The sequence below is a fragment of the Thermobia domestica genome, chromosome 6, assembly GCF_964235325.1.
Source record: "Thermobia domestica chromosome 6, izTheDome1.hap1.1, whole genome shotgun sequence".
Classification (NCBI taxonomy): Eukaryota; Metazoa; Arthropoda; class Insecta; order Zygentoma; family Lepismatidae; genus Thermobia; species Thermobia domestica.
This window is the reverse complement of record NC_137459.1, coordinates 149,047,424-149,063,977: the sequence shown is the minus strand read 5'-3', so window position 1 is coordinate 149,063,977 and position 16,554 is coordinate 149,047,424. Positions and strand designations below refer to the sequence as shown.

Sequence of the window (16,554 nt, the reverse complement as noted above, 5' to 3'; positions counted from 1 at the left end):
AACGACCGAACATATTTTGTTTTGCTTTAGTTATTTTACTACGAAGTTTGCAACACCGTCTTTAATGGTCGTCTTCGAAATTGGCTTTATTTAGCAATAGCGTCAGATCACATGCCTTATTTGCCTTTCTGTCCAAATGTTCTGGACAAGCTGCAAAAAGTGCACAAGGATAGGCAGCTGCAGTATGTGTTCGGTCAAATGTCTTGCTGGATGTAAGTCTACACTACAACCACATACACATTAGGACTTAGTCTTCTCTGTTCTGCACTTCGTTTCTTCAAGTGAAGCTACTGATAATGAATAAGAATGCATATACTGTGGTAACCGTCTCCTTTAGCCTAACCGGCATAACTGTGGGACGTAAAACTCAAAGATTTCATTTTTTCATATACTGTGGTAAATTATAATTACTAAGTGCACAAGGAGAATCTTGTTGCAATATACAGTTTATCAAAGGTTGTTTTATCAGGAGGTACATATCTTCAAAGAAGAATTGCGGAAAGTTAAAAGTTTTCCGTTTTTCTTGTGCAAAGTGAAAGTTGTTACAAAAATGTTTAGCTGCGTACATATGCATCTTTGAGACTTTCAGAACGACTTTTCTTTCTTTCTTTTCTTTTTTTTTTCAAAAATATCTGTTTTGTTTACTTGTTCCACATGAATTGTTTCCATGGAGAATAGACCCTTTTTATATTTGTGATTGTACGTTAACACTAGTTGAAATGCCCCTTATTTGCTCAGAGAGAATAATATAATGGAAAACATCTAAACTCCTTCTCCCTATAGGATGCGCATTTCTCTGAAACTGTAATGATAAAAATCCATAATGTCACCATTTCCACCGCTATCCCTCACCCCTTCTTAACATCATGACAATGGGCTGCACGTGGATTTAAATTGCATCGGGAGAGTCAAAAACTGATCTCAGCGACCTCGGAAAATTTAGATTGGGCATTAATATTGGTCGTTTCCGAATGTTTTTACATATCACATTTTTCCACCAACACTTCTCACCCCATGCTTATGGGGATGGATTAGGATCTAAACGGAATCATGAGTGTCACTATTCATCTCAGCAACCACGGAAACTGTAAATTAGACATTAATATTGGTCGTTTTCTGTTATTTTTACATGTCACTCCGTTTCCGTACTCACCTCTCACCTATTGTCACTTCTCATGCCGAGAGTCTGATAAAATAATAAGCTAGAACACGCTCCAATAATGTACCAAAAATCATCAAAATCAACCTACCAGTGTAAGAGTTAATTGCCAAATATGTTTATATATGGTGGACTATTCATCTTAATACGCCTTTTGATCTTTCAAACTAAGGGACAGAAACACTGACATTTTGTAATGGACAAAAAACACCATTCAAACACACAATACCATACTTGCTGTGCAGTATTGGAAAATTAAAGCACTACCGTATCTCAAACATCGAAAAGCAACTAAGTTTTGGAGGGTTCTAAAACAGTAGTAACGCAAGTGATACGGAGGGGTAATGAAATCAGCAATTGTATTACGGGAAATGTTCCTGCACACACAAAGGAAAAGTGTTATTTAGATGTCTGATTGTCTATTTGTTTCTCTGTATGTGCGGTGTTGTAGAGGCAACACTGTTCAACGTTTCAAAGTAAACTTTTAAGATTTATATTCGTTTTTTCAAAGGGTTGTTCGTATTTTCATTCTGCATCTAAAAATGAAGGTTCGTTACTGGAGTGCGTAATTTGCAAATTGCAATTAGGCTTTGATAATGTTTTAATTCACAAACAAAATTTCGTTAAAATTCTACGTATTCAATAACACATTTATGTCCAAAAAAATCTAGAAATGGTTATTCGTGATGTGGGTGGGATGACTAATGATTTTGTTGGCATTTCCTAAATATATGTTTTTCAGGGTTAAATATGTGTAATAACATTTTAAAAACTGTTCCATTATGAACAATATAATGTATTGTTACAGTAGATTGTTCATACTGAAGTTTCCCAATACATTCTTGCGGGGTAAGTGTCCACAGTAAGTCTATAAATGCTAGTTTTACTGTATTAATTAATATTATTGTTTACAGTTTATCTCCTTTTAAACACCCATAATAAGATACCTTTTCACTGAGCAAGTAAGAGCTGAGAGGGAAAATCAGATAAACTTAATATCACTTAGTCTAAAGAAAAACGGAGAATGAAAGCCTTCCAAATGCAGTGCTGCAGAAGAGTGTTGATAGTGGGTTGATAACGGTATTAAAATGAGAGAGCGTTGGACACAATAGAAGAAAAAAGGAACATCCTCAAGACTATGCAGAAAAGAAGAGATATAATGATTGGACATACTAAGAGACAAGGAGAAATCGCATTATTGGCAATGTAGAGAATGACATAATGAAAAGAAATACCCAGAGAATGGTTGTGATTGAGATATATATGGACCAAATAATAGAAGATGAAGGGAAGAAAAATAAGGGAATGAAAGGTTTGGCTCAGAATAAGGCAAAACGGAAAGTTACTACATGAAACCAATCGACAGATTGCTGACCCAAAAAGTAGTCAAAGAAATCCAGAAACGCGGAGAATGGCCAGGCAATATCGTAAAGGACAAAATCGCCTGGCCAAGCAATAGCCTACAGAAATGAATTTCCTGCAAGTCACTTTCAAACAATATTTCCAAAGCCTGGACATAGCTAATTAGCGTTTTCACACTCAAAGACTGTAGAGTCACTCCCATTCCGTGTAAACTTTAGGTAAAATCGTTAATTACCTCAGTAAGAAATGGCTTTTCATGGTTTGTCTCAAAATCACTTTTCCCGAAGTTAGGTTTAATTATATATCTTTGCATACCGATCGCACTTTGTGGAAACTGTTAGTAGAACTCATTACCTAACGTGTGTGTGTGTGTGTGTGTGTGTAGGTATTTATGTTCAGGCGTAACTCTGGAATGCTTGAAGTAATTTCAATAAACCTTACTATACTTCATTTATTATCTATAAGGTCCAAGTTTATCCGCTATTATCACCCTTGAGGGGAAAGGTGACATGTAAAATAACAAGAAAAGAAGATCGTTATTAGTGTAGAATCAATATTTTTGGAGGTCATTAAGTTAATTGGTGGCAATCCCGATACTGCTTAAATCCAGTTTCAGCCCTCAGTAAGGGTAAGACCCCCTAATGCCCCTGGAGAGTGTGGGAAGAATGAACATGTAAAACTAATCAAAATTACTTGATGCTAGCGTTGAATCCATAATTTTTGGGGTGTCTGAGATGAATAGTCACACTTCTGATACCGCCGAAACTAAATTCAGCTCCCATAGGCATGGAACTGAGAAGTGAAAAATAAAATGTCTGAGATAACCGAGATTAGTGTCGAGTCCTTAGGGGTCTTTAAGTTGTGCCACCCCCGATGACATATAAGCTTAAGTTTAGGGAAGAACGAACATATCAGCTGGCTCGGAAATTTAGAGGGTCAACGCGGAAGACATAGAAAAAAGTATTTGAATGTAAAGGTATGAATGCATGTATATAAATGTATTGTATGTTCCTGCATAAATTTGGACGTCCGGACCAATTTCAATCAAAGTTGGTGAACATACGATTTACAATCTGGAATAAATGCTGTTGGAGTAAGTCGCCCAGACGGTAGGTTTGGAAATGGATGACATGTAGTAAAAATCAAAACTACCTATGCTGAAATGCTGAAATGCAGTATGACGTTCTCAATACTTTTTAAAAACAAGTTCAGGCATCGTTATGGAGTGGAAAGAAATGAAAGATGAGATGTTGAAAATGGCTGAGCTTAGTGTCGAATTCATAGGTTTCGGGGCAGGTAAACAGTGCTAAATATTATAATTGTACGAGTAATGCAGCGTGTGGGCATTTCAATATCACTTAGCCTAAATATCTGTTTCAAATTATATTATTCGTTGTTAGTAAGTAATTGCGTGTGTTAGTGAGTATAAAATCGAAATATTTTTGAAAAACCATCAAAAAACAGGTTATGTGTCAAACAATGTATCTAACTTCGGTAGATTTCTGCTGAACACGGCAGTTTAACTTCTTGAGTAGCCTGAATTGTTTTTGCTAAGTAATGTATTTAAAATAAAATTCAATACTGATGATGTATGTGAGACACATACAGAATTTTTGATTATGACTATACCATGACAAATTCATTGATTATTTCTTTGTTTTATTCAGTGATTCAGTAGAGAAAATGCACAGTGTATTGACAAAACAAGACAACGACCTTAACTGCTAATATTTAAAATCCTTTTCTGTCACCGAGGCTATTTGAGACGGAAGCTATAGTTGAATGCAAAGTCTGAACCTTGGGTGTATCCGAAGCAAATATCACCGGAAATCATTAAACGCACACAAAAACACGAAACTGTGTAAATAGTTAGATTCTAAACTTTTAATAAAATAAATATCCGCTAGAGGAGTGGCTTTGATCAAAACGATTTTAGGCATATCTTTAACTCTGTATTAATCTGGTAAGTGTTGAGAAACCCCAACTGTATGAAATTGCTCAACATCACTTAGTTGGTAACACTGTTCTTTCATTCTTTGTGTATCTTTCAATCGCACAATAAAAAGGGAGTTTAGTGCGATTGTTTTAGTGCAATTGCGATGCATTACATTATTTTTACAAGCATCTTTTAAGTATGTGGTGTCACGAACCGTGCCAGACTAGTTACATTTTTTTCGTTTTTTTCTTTCCTTTTTTTTGGGGGGGGGGTAAAAAGCTTATTTCGTTCACAAATATAATGTTGCTTCTATAATAATACTGTTGGTTCTAGTTATCCTGTTAAAGTTATATTATAATGGAGAAGGAAGAAAAGTGTGTTAGGTGATCTTCGTAATTGCATCTAGATATTCTAGCCTTGGTCTTCCTCTTCCTGGTTTACCTTCTTCCTTTCCTTCTATCAGCACGGTGATCCAATCGGAGTGTCGAATAAAATGGCCAAGCATGATGTTTCTTATTTTTCCTGTTACCTTCCCTGATCTGTTGTCCTTCATTAGCTTCCTTTAGTACGTCTTCATTCCTTTTCTTTCCTGTCCATGATATGCGCAGCATTCTGCTCCAACACCACATTTCAAATGCTTCCAGCTTGGATATTTCAGCTTTTCTCAATGTCCACCTCTCTGATCCGTAAAGTGCCACGTTCCATATCAGTGTCTTAATAAATCGTTTACGAATATCCAGCAACACATTTCTTGATGTTAGTAGTCCTCTTTTCCTCTAGAATGCTTGTTTAGCCTGTGCTATTCTGGAACTTACATCTTTTTCATCTCCCGTCCGAGAATATTAGACTACCTAAATAGGGGAATGTTCTAACATATTCGATTTTCCCTCCATCTAGCCATACGTTTGCTTCTTCCTGTCCTGCTCTTGTGCACTTTATCACTTTGGTATTCTTCTTATTTACCTTCATTTTGCATTTTTTTTTAAATTGGTCGTTCAAGTTTTAAAGTGCTTCCTGCATGTCGTCATTTTTCTCCGCTATTAATGCTATGTCATCAGCAAACCTTATTGTGCTGAAAACCCGACCCTTTACTTATACGCTCTTTTCGTTTTTCTCAAAGAATTCTTTCATTGCCTCTTCTATGTAGACTTTGAACAGGAGAGGTAAAAGTTCACATCCTTGCCTCACTCCTTTACTTGTTCTTGTTTCCTTCTGATCTTTTCCTATAATAGTCGTTTCGTTCCTATAAAGTTGGTGTATTATTCTTCTGTCTCTGTAATCCACTTTCAGATTCTTCAACGCTCTGAACATGATATTCCAATCTACGTTGTCAAAAGCTTTCTCTATATCTACAAATGCTATCACAATTGGTTTGTTTATTCTGATTTGCTGTTCCATGATCAACCGTAGACTCAGTATTGCTTCCCTTGTTCCCCTTTTCCTCCTAAATCCAAACTGGTCCTCCGATATCCGTTCTTCGATTTTCCCTTCTATTCGTTGTGCGATAATTTTGAACAGTATTTTTGATGCATGGGAAAGCAAACTTAATGTTATGTGTTCTTCGCATTTTTGTGCGCCTTTCCTCTTCGGGATTGGTACCAATATGCTTTTCTCGAAGTCTCTTGGTATTTTTTTTCCCGAGATGTACATTTCATTAATAAAATTAAATAGTTTCTTCATTGTTGCTATTCCGAGATTCTTAATCACTTTCTCTGGTATTTGATCTATTCCTGGGGCTTTATCATGTTGCATTTTCTCCAAAGTATTGTCAAATTCACACTGTAAAATTGATGGTCCTAATTCATTTTCATCGACGTCTTTTTCCTGCTCTATCTCTTATTCGTTCACTTTGTCTCTTTTGTAGATTTCTTCAATCTATTCCTTCCGTCTTCTTGTTAACTGCCCCTCTTCTGTTAGTGTTGTTCCGCCCTTGTCTATGATAATGTATGTGCGTTTCTTTTTCTCACCGAACAGCTTTTTACATTTCCATATACCATTTCTGTATCGCCTTTGATTATATTTTCCTCAATTTATTTGCACAAGTTGTTTATCCAGTTTTCTCTTGCCTTCTTTACATCTCTGTTAATGTTATTTCTGCAACTTCTGTAGTCCTCTTCTTTGTTTGCTATCTTAAACTGTCTCCTTTTCTCCATCATTTTCAATATTTCTGCTGTTATTTAGGGTTTATATTGGGTTCTCGTTTCTCTTCCTATGTGCTCGTCGGCAGCGTTTGTAATCCTTGCTTTCATAGCTTTCCATTTCGAGTCGATGTCATCAACTGCTAAAGCTACCTTAGACGTCTCTTTGTCTGTCGCATTTGCAAATACCCTTTTCATGTTTTCATCTCTTCTTAGCTTGATCGTGTTCCATCTTTGGTTTGATGCTACCACTCGTTTCCTCTTTAGTCGGAGTTCGCTCTTCATCAGAACTAAATTATGGTCTGAGTCAACGTCTGCTCCTGGGTAACTCTTACTGTTCTTCACTTGATTTCTAAATGCTTGTCGGACCAAGTATATAGTCTATTTGATATCCTTCTTTGTCTACTGGTCTTGTCCATGTGTATCTTCTTCTTAGTGGTTGTTCGAAGAGAGCGTTCGTTAGTCAGATTATGGGTTTTGCAGAACTCAACTAATTATGCAAATCTCTCATTCCTTTCTCCTAGGCCGAAATTCCCAGTTACATTCTCTTCTTTCCCTTCGCCGGCTAGCGCGTTCCAGTTACCAATAATGATTAAATTGTCCTCGTCTTCAACTTTCATCAATACTTCTTCTGTTTGCTCATAAGTTTATTCTAGTTCCTCATCTGTGTAGCTGGATTTAGGCATATATACAATAGCCCTGCATGGGCCGGCCCGGAATATGCCCGGCCCGGCGCTGCCCGTTTCAAGTAATATCAAACTAGACCGAACCTTAACCCGGCCGAACCGGGTCGGGCACATTCCGGGCCGGACACAAATGCTATAGGGACACACTGAAAGACGGATTGGAAACTAATGTTGTCACCTTTCTTTTTTAATGTCCTCCACTACCCCCGCCTTTGCTGTGTTCGTACGGTCTTACTGTCAGCCTATGTTAATCGTAATGTGTTTGGGAAACTGACTCTTTATTCAAGACTGCAAACTACTGTAATACTAATACTATCACTACTTCTATTAATACTACTACTTCTTCTACTATTACTACTACGACTGTTATGACTTCGCGTCAGAGTTGACATGTCTGTTGGTACCGACTTTATCTCCTACGTACAGAAAAAAAAAAACGGAGAAATGCTAGTTATTATGGCCGTCCTGCGTAGAATGTGAACCGATGCTTGATCTACAAGGGACAACGATGGCTCAGTAGGAAAAGCACTCACATCTGGTGCTACAGGTCGTCGGATGAATCCCTACTTGTGCTATGTGAGCTTTGCGGTTGACAAACACCGTGTGCGTGGAAGTTTCCGGGGTGATCCCGCTTCCTCCCACTGTTTTCATTCCACCAATTCATCCCATCATCATCCATACAGCCTGAGCCGTAGCTACCTAAAGAACGTATGATAAAGTCAAGTACTTGACCTACTAAGTAGAATTTGGTACGCTACCATAAGACCACGGAGGCCAAAACCGTGAACTGGCGTGCTCATAAGATCAGTGCAATTTGTAGTAATGTTCAATGAGCAAGGCAAATACTAAATGGTGTTACATCTTCCTGTATTGTTTACAGTATGATACTACAAATATAACAAAATATAATGATCAAACAAATTACCAAGACGCCAGGGTTGATTAGGTGTTCCTGGAACAGTGGTTCAGGGGTTGAGCGTTCACATCTGGTGGATGGGGTCCCTTGTTCGACCCCAGCTTTCCCCAAGTGAACTTTGTGGTGGACAAACACCATGTGGGGGGTTCTCGGCGTTCTCCAGCTTCTTCCTACTTTATTCATTCCACCATTTCATTTATATCTCATGATCACCGTCTCCTTTAGCCTAGCCGGAATAACTGTGGGACGTGAAACTCAAAGATTTCATTTTCATTGTTTTGTTTTCGTATTACTAGTAATAGCAGTAGTGGTATTCGCTGTCGTATTAGTATAGTAATGAGTAGTAGCACCAGTAGTAATTGTAATAGTAGTAGCAGTGGCAACAATAGTGGAATTAGCACTAGCATTCGTAATCGTAATAGTAATACTAGTATTAACAGTAGTTGTTGTAGTATTAGTATCACATACGGTGTAGCAGTTTTACATATCTTCTCTGTTACTCGTAATGCACTAATGAGTGTAGTATAAGACTTTTACGTCCATGAGCTGTATTATTGTATAATAAACATTACTGGACAGAGCAAGCACAGATAACAAATAGACAGTCAGAATAGGGATATAGAGAACAAGCCGTGGGTAACCTTTCACACGATTTTCCCATTCAAGAAGAACAAATAGACATTGCAATATTATGAAGACACATTTCTAATTTTTATTTGCATATTGAAGGATTAACTTAACTTATCAACTTGGTTGTTCTCAGGCTGGTTACACCCGGGCCGTTTGTGCCCGGTCAAGTTAGAGCCCGGCCCGTTCTCTGCCCGGCTCGAGGTTCGGGCTCGGTCGGGTCGAGCCGGGCACAGAATGCAGATCCATCTGGGCCGGGCCGTCTTCGGGCCTGGGTTTGCAGGGATCTGATATACTTGGATTATCGTCGTATTCCCCGGTTCGGTTCGATTGCTATCTTCAACATTACTATCCTTTCATTGTATCTTAAGCTTCGTATAACTTTCTGTCCTATCTTCTTATTCAAGACTAAACCGACACCTGCTGTACCATTTACAGATCCTGAGTAAATAATTCTGAAGTCCCCGCTCCACATGTATCCTGCTTCAGGCCACCGAACTTCGCTGATTCCCAAGATATCAATCTTCATGCGTTCAATTTCTTTCTTCAGGTTTTCCAGTTTTCCACACTGTAAGAGCGATCGCACATTCCAGGTTCCTATCCTGCAGGGGTTTCGTTTGATGGCGACCGAAGAGGCCCTGCTTTGTTTCCCTCCACTGCCAGGGACGACCCTCTGTGAAACAGTAGTGTCGCATTCCCTAATATTACATTCTCTTATTTCTCTTTCCATGTTGCTTTCTAGGACTGAGTAAAGTGGTGGAGTCCCAGGTCCTTCCACTTCGCAGTGAAACAGCCATAGAGGACGAATAGAGATTTAAATATTGTCACATACACCAAGAAAGCCTATTAGTTAGGCGGGAATAGCACCACCAAGTGGTAGGAAACATTTTGTCTCATACAAAATAGAAAAACGAGATCTTGTAATATTATCAGAATACGTACTCCATGTGTAAAAGATGAGACCAAGAATTTTAAAAGTATTTTTTACAATGTTTACAATTCTACTTTAGTTATGGTACAATAGAAACAGTTGTACTAAATTGACTAAGCAAATATTGACTAAGTTCCAGAAAATTATGGTGATCATGACAAGAAGAAAATCAAAAGAACAATACTATTAGGAGTCAAAGCAGCCATTTGACTTCTACATGGCAATAACATGCAAATCAAATAAGTAAGATTTAGATATTTTTGTTGCACGAAATAGTAGTGGAATGGGAATTTTTCAGACCACTATGACTTTGCAGAGTTTCAGCTTTTCGTTCAAGCATCCTCGGTGTGATCACAATACTACTAGACCAAAGAGATCCGAAATAGATAAACGAACATCTACACAAAACTTGTCTGAAACATTTGTTGAGAAATATAAGTTGGATTATTCTGTACGGCAATTGTTCATAGCAGAAGAAATACTTGGTAAGTTTCGTGATTACTAATCATTTTGTCAATACCGAGCAAACCGGGAAAATACGGAACTAACTTCTTTTGCTCTTGAAACTCAAGAGTTTTCTACACTCTATATCTTGAAACTTAAGCTACGAAGCAACCTGATGGACCATGTCAGCTAAATAATTCACCTGAGTTGGTTATATTATGAATGGTGTCTCCAATCTCAGCATCAGGACGAAAAGTGACAACGGACACCTAATTTACAAGTGTGCGTTTCTAAGAAGCTATTAAGAGACCATCTAGGCATAACCTTACCCTTCTAGGCATGCTAAGAAAAATAAAAGAGGTTCCAAAAGAGCTGACTGAAACTAAATCAAGAAAAACGAGCAGTAGCATTTTCTGCTTCTCTAAAGATTCAAAGCTGCCTTCATATACCCCAAAGAAAGAAAAAAATGCACTACTTTCTACCATGCATCATGATGACAAGATTGACGAGACCTGCAGGGCAGTTAAGAAAACCAGAAATTATTAGGTCATACAACAAAACCAAGAGGGGTATGTACTTTGTTCATCAAATGTGTACCACATATGATTTTTAGAAATTCTAGCCGTTGGCTACTGATAGTATTGTATACCCTACTAAATGTTACTGGTATTAATCCCCAGGTTATATTTGAATATAACACTACCAAACAAGTAAAAATACGCCAGTTTCTCTAACTTGGCCTTGAATTTGATGGTAGAATAATGCAAGTGTCACATCGCTTCCAGATGCAATCCACCCAGGGAATTGAAAGTAAAGCTCAAACGGCGGTCATCTAAACTTGAAGAGACACTTTTTCCAAAAAAGTTTGTCAGGGACATTACGCTGTTTATTCAAGTTCTAAAGACAAAAAACATGGCTCATGTGTAAGGGTTGTGGGAAATTCTCATGTTTGGACCGTATAGTTTCCTCGTGCAAAGAATGTGTTGACCAAGGGAGCGATGAATCTGGTTAATTTCAAACAAATAAATTTGCGTAGAAGGCAGTACATACATTGCATGTTAAGTAATCCAGAGTATTTTATTATATAATATAATATTTACAACCTTATTACAACATTTTGTAAAGTTTAGAGCACATACTTTAAAAAGAATATTAATCAATCCCAGAAAAAGCAACAAAAATTGTAACAACGCATTTTTTTTATTTTTTTTTTTTCATGTCAGCTTCATTAGTTTTTGATTGGAAATGTACAATTTAATGTAAAAATATTATCCACTGAGTCTTTATGCTGTTCATGTGTTATAACATTGTTGAAGAATAATCAGTTTGCGGTTTATCATGCACCACCAGACTAATGACGTGCTATTATTCCACCAAACTAATGCAGGGTTGACACGGAAAGAAAAGGAATACTGACAATAACTAGACAAATCTAATGCAGAACAATACACATTTTCAAATAAACTTACCATATTCAGTTAAAGTATTGAAAACACAATATTATTATTTTACCTTGATACACTATTTCATTTCCCTCAGTATCGAAAACAGTGTCATATATATTAGGTTACAAACAAAGACATTATATAAAATGAATAAATACAACTTTCATATCTCTCAATTCTTCGATATTCAGGCAACATGTGATAAATATTAACATACCAGCAAAATCAATATCATTTTTTTCAAGTATAGAAGTTTTATTTACACAATTTAGCAGTATGAAAAATCACGTGATTCTCTTATATGCAACATATTTATTATTTTATCTCCCCCAGACTCTTTGCTACTCCATCCTCTCCGGAAATTATACAAGGAACACGAATACTCAAATCAACATTATAATTTCACGATTCGGGAACCTATTGAATATCAATTGAAATACGCTTGTCTTTTTTTAAATGATATTGCACACCTGGAAACAAAACACTAATTACATTATGTGGACACGATAAATCATTCAGGTATTTTCTCCACAAATTTTCGTTTTTCTTTTGTTTTTTTTTAAATGAAAATTAAGCATATTGCATAGTTGTATCGGATGTTTTATTCCGGAGCACTTATTTATTTATACATATTTCTGGGCATTACTGACTTCTAGGGCTTTAAGCCCGTCATGTATAAAGGATAACGTCCCTCGGCGAGCACACTATCCGGGAAAGGAGAGAGAATGAAGCAGCCTGGGATCTTTATGTGAAATACCATCCCGGCATTTGTCTGATGTGAATGAGGATAACCAAGAAAAACTTAAGTGGAGAGGGTTAACCTGAAAAATCTATTACACATTGCCGACTAAGTATCCCTATCAGGAATCGAACCTGGTATCACTCCTACCAAAGGTGAGAGCGTTAGCGACTACAGCACACGGGGCAACACTGAACATATTATTTGATGGGTAAATATATCCTCTTCAAGTCGATGCAACGCACCACGGGTGGTTTGGAGGGTAAGGTTTCGGACTTAAGTGACCTTGGTAGGTTCACGAGGTGATGTAGACAGCACCATGCTCCGGTCATAGTTCCATACCCAGGTTTACTCAGGTACCCTTTAGCCGCATTGCAACGAGGATAGGGCAATAATTACAGTGCGTTCAGCTTTCGCTGAGGATCTAGTCCTAAATCAAGCTGTCCTTTTTTCAGGTAGATCCCTCACCGCCTACATTATCACAGCTCTGAGTTAAACTTTTAGTATATTGTAAAATAAATATTAGCATCCCTGTTATTGAAACAAATCGTTCCCCTCGAACTAGTTGCATAAAATTTCCTCCATGCTAGTGACTGTCTTAAAATCATGTAAGAGGCAGCGCCGCTAGTGACAACTATCAACTCTGACTGTGAAATATTAGGAGTATGACTGACAGACTAAGGTATCTTGTGGCGTGGGAGACCCGAGTTCGATTCCTGGCGGGAGCTCATGTGGTTCGGTTTCCACGTTAATCAATAGGTCCCGTTTCATGTAGCCTCGCTGCTGAAAGGGACGTTAAACTCAACATCAACCACTGAGGCACTTTGCCTTTACAATACAAATATGCTCAAGACGGGGGACAGGTAAGATATGCGAATTGGATTTTAGAACTTTTTTTTTTAACGGAATCGAGAAATAAAAAAAATGTAATTGGAACTTTAATAAACCTGTTAGCAAATAGATGTTCATTTTAATATGTAATTTATACAAAGAACAAGACGTTTAATCAAGATCCTACCCAGGAGAAAGGGCAATTTCTTAGAGGTCAGAAACACTGAGCATTGGGGAGGGGACATGTCACAAAAAATAACGGGGTACGCGTCATGGGCAGAGGGAGAAACGACATTCCTGTTTTATTTATGAATTCAACCCCATTGCTTTCTTTATTTCTTTGCTAAAACTTTATTGCAATATTAGAAGTTAGTTGGGCTACCGTCAAGCAGTTTCTTTTTTTCTTCTTGTCTGTTTTAAATTATTTCCTACTAATTTAACTAACGATATGTCAGAAAAAAAATATAATAAAGGGCATCCTTGGCCAGGAAATTACAAATGATATTGTGTGGAGAGAACCGCAATCTATCTGGAATTGAAAAGGGGGAAATCAGTCAACATGTGGTGCACAATATGAAAGTAAGGATCAGATCTCACCTATAAAGTTAGACTAATGCATGTGGATGACACAAAAGGATATAATAAATCATGACAACGGCTATTATATACCATTCATTTTTTTTTCGCCACGGAAAGGGAGTACAATTTTCACATAAAGCGCGTTTGAACGAGGAACAAATCTGCAACAGGAGGAATATGCAGTTGTGAAGGGGGAAAACTACGGATGATAAGTACACAAGCAATAAGACCCTATGTGGTGTTATTATAGGATCACGCTCCCTGCTCAGAGCCAGAGAATATCTGTACGTTCAGTTGTCGAGGGGGTATGGGTAGGACAATCTCTGAATCAATCTGCGGCTCCTATGCAGAAGTTGACAGACTCGCCGCCTTAATTTGGAGTGAAGCTTCAAGAATGACGGAGGGCTCTGACAGAAAGGGGAGCCACTACAGTTTCTGGACGACCAGGGTATTTCGATTAAAGCGTCCTAATCAATAACCATTGCTAGGAGGCCCTCATGAAGCTTAGTTGCATGCTATGGGGATAGAAAAGTAATTTCGCCAAGGGTGAAGAATGAGAGAGGGAACACTGAGGGAGTGGGAGACAAGGAAAAAAAGAGGAGCACATGAATGAAAGAAACTAAACGCGAATGATGCTGAGAGATTCATTCTTGTTTGATCCAATCTGTCCGTACTTCCAAATTTGTTCGACCCATTTCTTACCAAAATATTTCCCTCCCAAAAATCATAATAAAGTATTTCCATGGAAAAATATTAAACAAACAAATATTAGAAACTATTAATAGTAGGGAAGCTCAGAATTTCATGGTTTACTTTTTCTTCCTGGCTTGAATTTGAATTAAACATATCGTAAAATTCAATCAAATTATGTCAGAACTTTTTGTTGTTATTTTAATGAACCCTATATGTATTTTAATCAGATAAACTATTATCTGTATAAACAACTCCGTAATACCAAGAATAACAAGAAAGATATATATATGGTTTCTCCGAAGATATATACATGGTCTCTCTAATTATAAGAAGGTAAGCTCCTAGCACAAGCAGTACCGCGTTTGATTCTCTCTATGGATTATTTTTTGTTGTTTACTCTGCTTGAACTAAAAACATGGTGGACAACATCGTGTTTGCGGATTTTCTCGGGGTATTCCTGTTTCCTCTCAAATTCTCATTCTGCAAATTATTTCATCACCATTCGCTTGCCTTCATCATCCATCTCTCTTAGCCTAAAAGACGTAATTGTAGGACGTTAAACTGAAAACCACATTTTCATTTTGAACTAAACATAAATAAAGAATGGCACGGTGGAACATTGCTAGAGCGTTTACTTTGGTGTGCAACTGTAACTTTTTGTTTATATATATACACAATATTATTTCCGCGGATTTCCTAATGGTATTTATTCTCATTATATATCTCATTACACAGTTGGAGACACAGTTATTCAGTAGTGGAACGCTCACTTCTGGTGCGAGAGGTTCCTGGTTTGATCCCGCGTCACTCGAGTTTGTGATGCGCAACATCGTATACATGGATTTTCTGGAGGTTATCCCTCTTATCTCATATTTCCATTCTACCAAATATTTTATAACCATTTACGTTTATTAATCATCTGTCTCATTTAACCTAGAGGAGTGTTCCTACCGGGAATCGAACCCGAGACCGCTCGCACCAGTGGCGGGCGCGTTAGTGGGTATGCTACGTGGAGCCACATACAAGTAAGAAATTCCGCTCCTAAAAGTAGGTGTGATGACTCAAGTTTTCTAGCATAATTAACATTTCTTTTTTAATCGTTACGTATTTTTCTATATTCTATATTTTCACTTACAGAGTTAGTCATGCTACGTCAAATTAAAAATGTAATTTCTCTCCATTCATTCTACAAATTCTGCCATTAACGTTTACTTGTATTTGACATTCATTTACCTTAGAAGCCATATTTGTGGGACGTAAAACCAAAGAATTAATTTCAATAGATAATGAGATGAACAGACTTAATAAGCGAATGTTTTCTGATTAGATTTTTTATTTGTAAATAAATGCAACAATTTATATTATTATCCAAAAGATTGAAGTGACTTATTCACTCATCAGCGCACATGCCAAATATTACAGGTAGAAACGTTAAATTTGCACAGAATACTCATGTTTTAATGAAATGTAAGATAAGAAAAGGTGATTTGGCTTTTTTCTCTTTTTTTTCAAGTAATAGTGTATTCAACAAATTCTTAAAGCTATAAAATTTGACATATAAACTCATTTAAAATAAGTGAAAAATGATATCAGTGATTTGTCCCTAAAGGAAGAAAAGGGACAGTTACATCTATAATATTCAAATTGCCTACATTACATTAATAAAACGCACGAAGTAAGGTTTCGATTGTGCTGGTGTGGAATTCAGTATATGAATTCTTCATTTAAAATAAACGAGGGCAATATATGCAATGTTACAACTACCGTTTTTTTTTTATTTTGAACAATAGCCTTGAACATTTAAAAATAGTAATGAAAGTTCAACAAACAAACAAGTATTGGCATAAAAATAGAATATTATGTACACAAGTAAGATTAGGATTAGATGTCTTGGTTTTCGACATTCATAGACATATTAGCTTGTCACGTATGAGGGATGATCTCCCTGGATAATCACACTGCCCGGGGAATCCGGAAGAGAAAAGGAATGGAGAAGGAAAGGATCGGCATGGGACCATTATCCTAAGTGGCATACAGGCATTTGTCTGGTGTGAATGGGAAAACCACA

General features: G+C 37.2%; 2 protein-coding genes across 4 annotated transcripts in view; both read right to left on the bottom strand.

Annotated features, from left to right (window-relative positions):
- LOC145688260 (uncharacterized) overlaps positions 1-16,554 on the bottom strand; it is a 627,005-nt gene that overhangs the window by 376,341 nt on the left and 234,110 nt on the right. The gene's annotated exons all lie outside the window — the stretch shown is intronic.
- On the bottom strand, positions 9,126-9,554 carry LOC145687334 (protein CFDP2-like). The gene has a single exon (XM_081760790.1). The coding sequence runs from the start codon at positions 9,552-9,554 to the stop codon at positions 9,126-9,128; it is 429 nt and encodes a 142-aa protein (XP_081616916.1).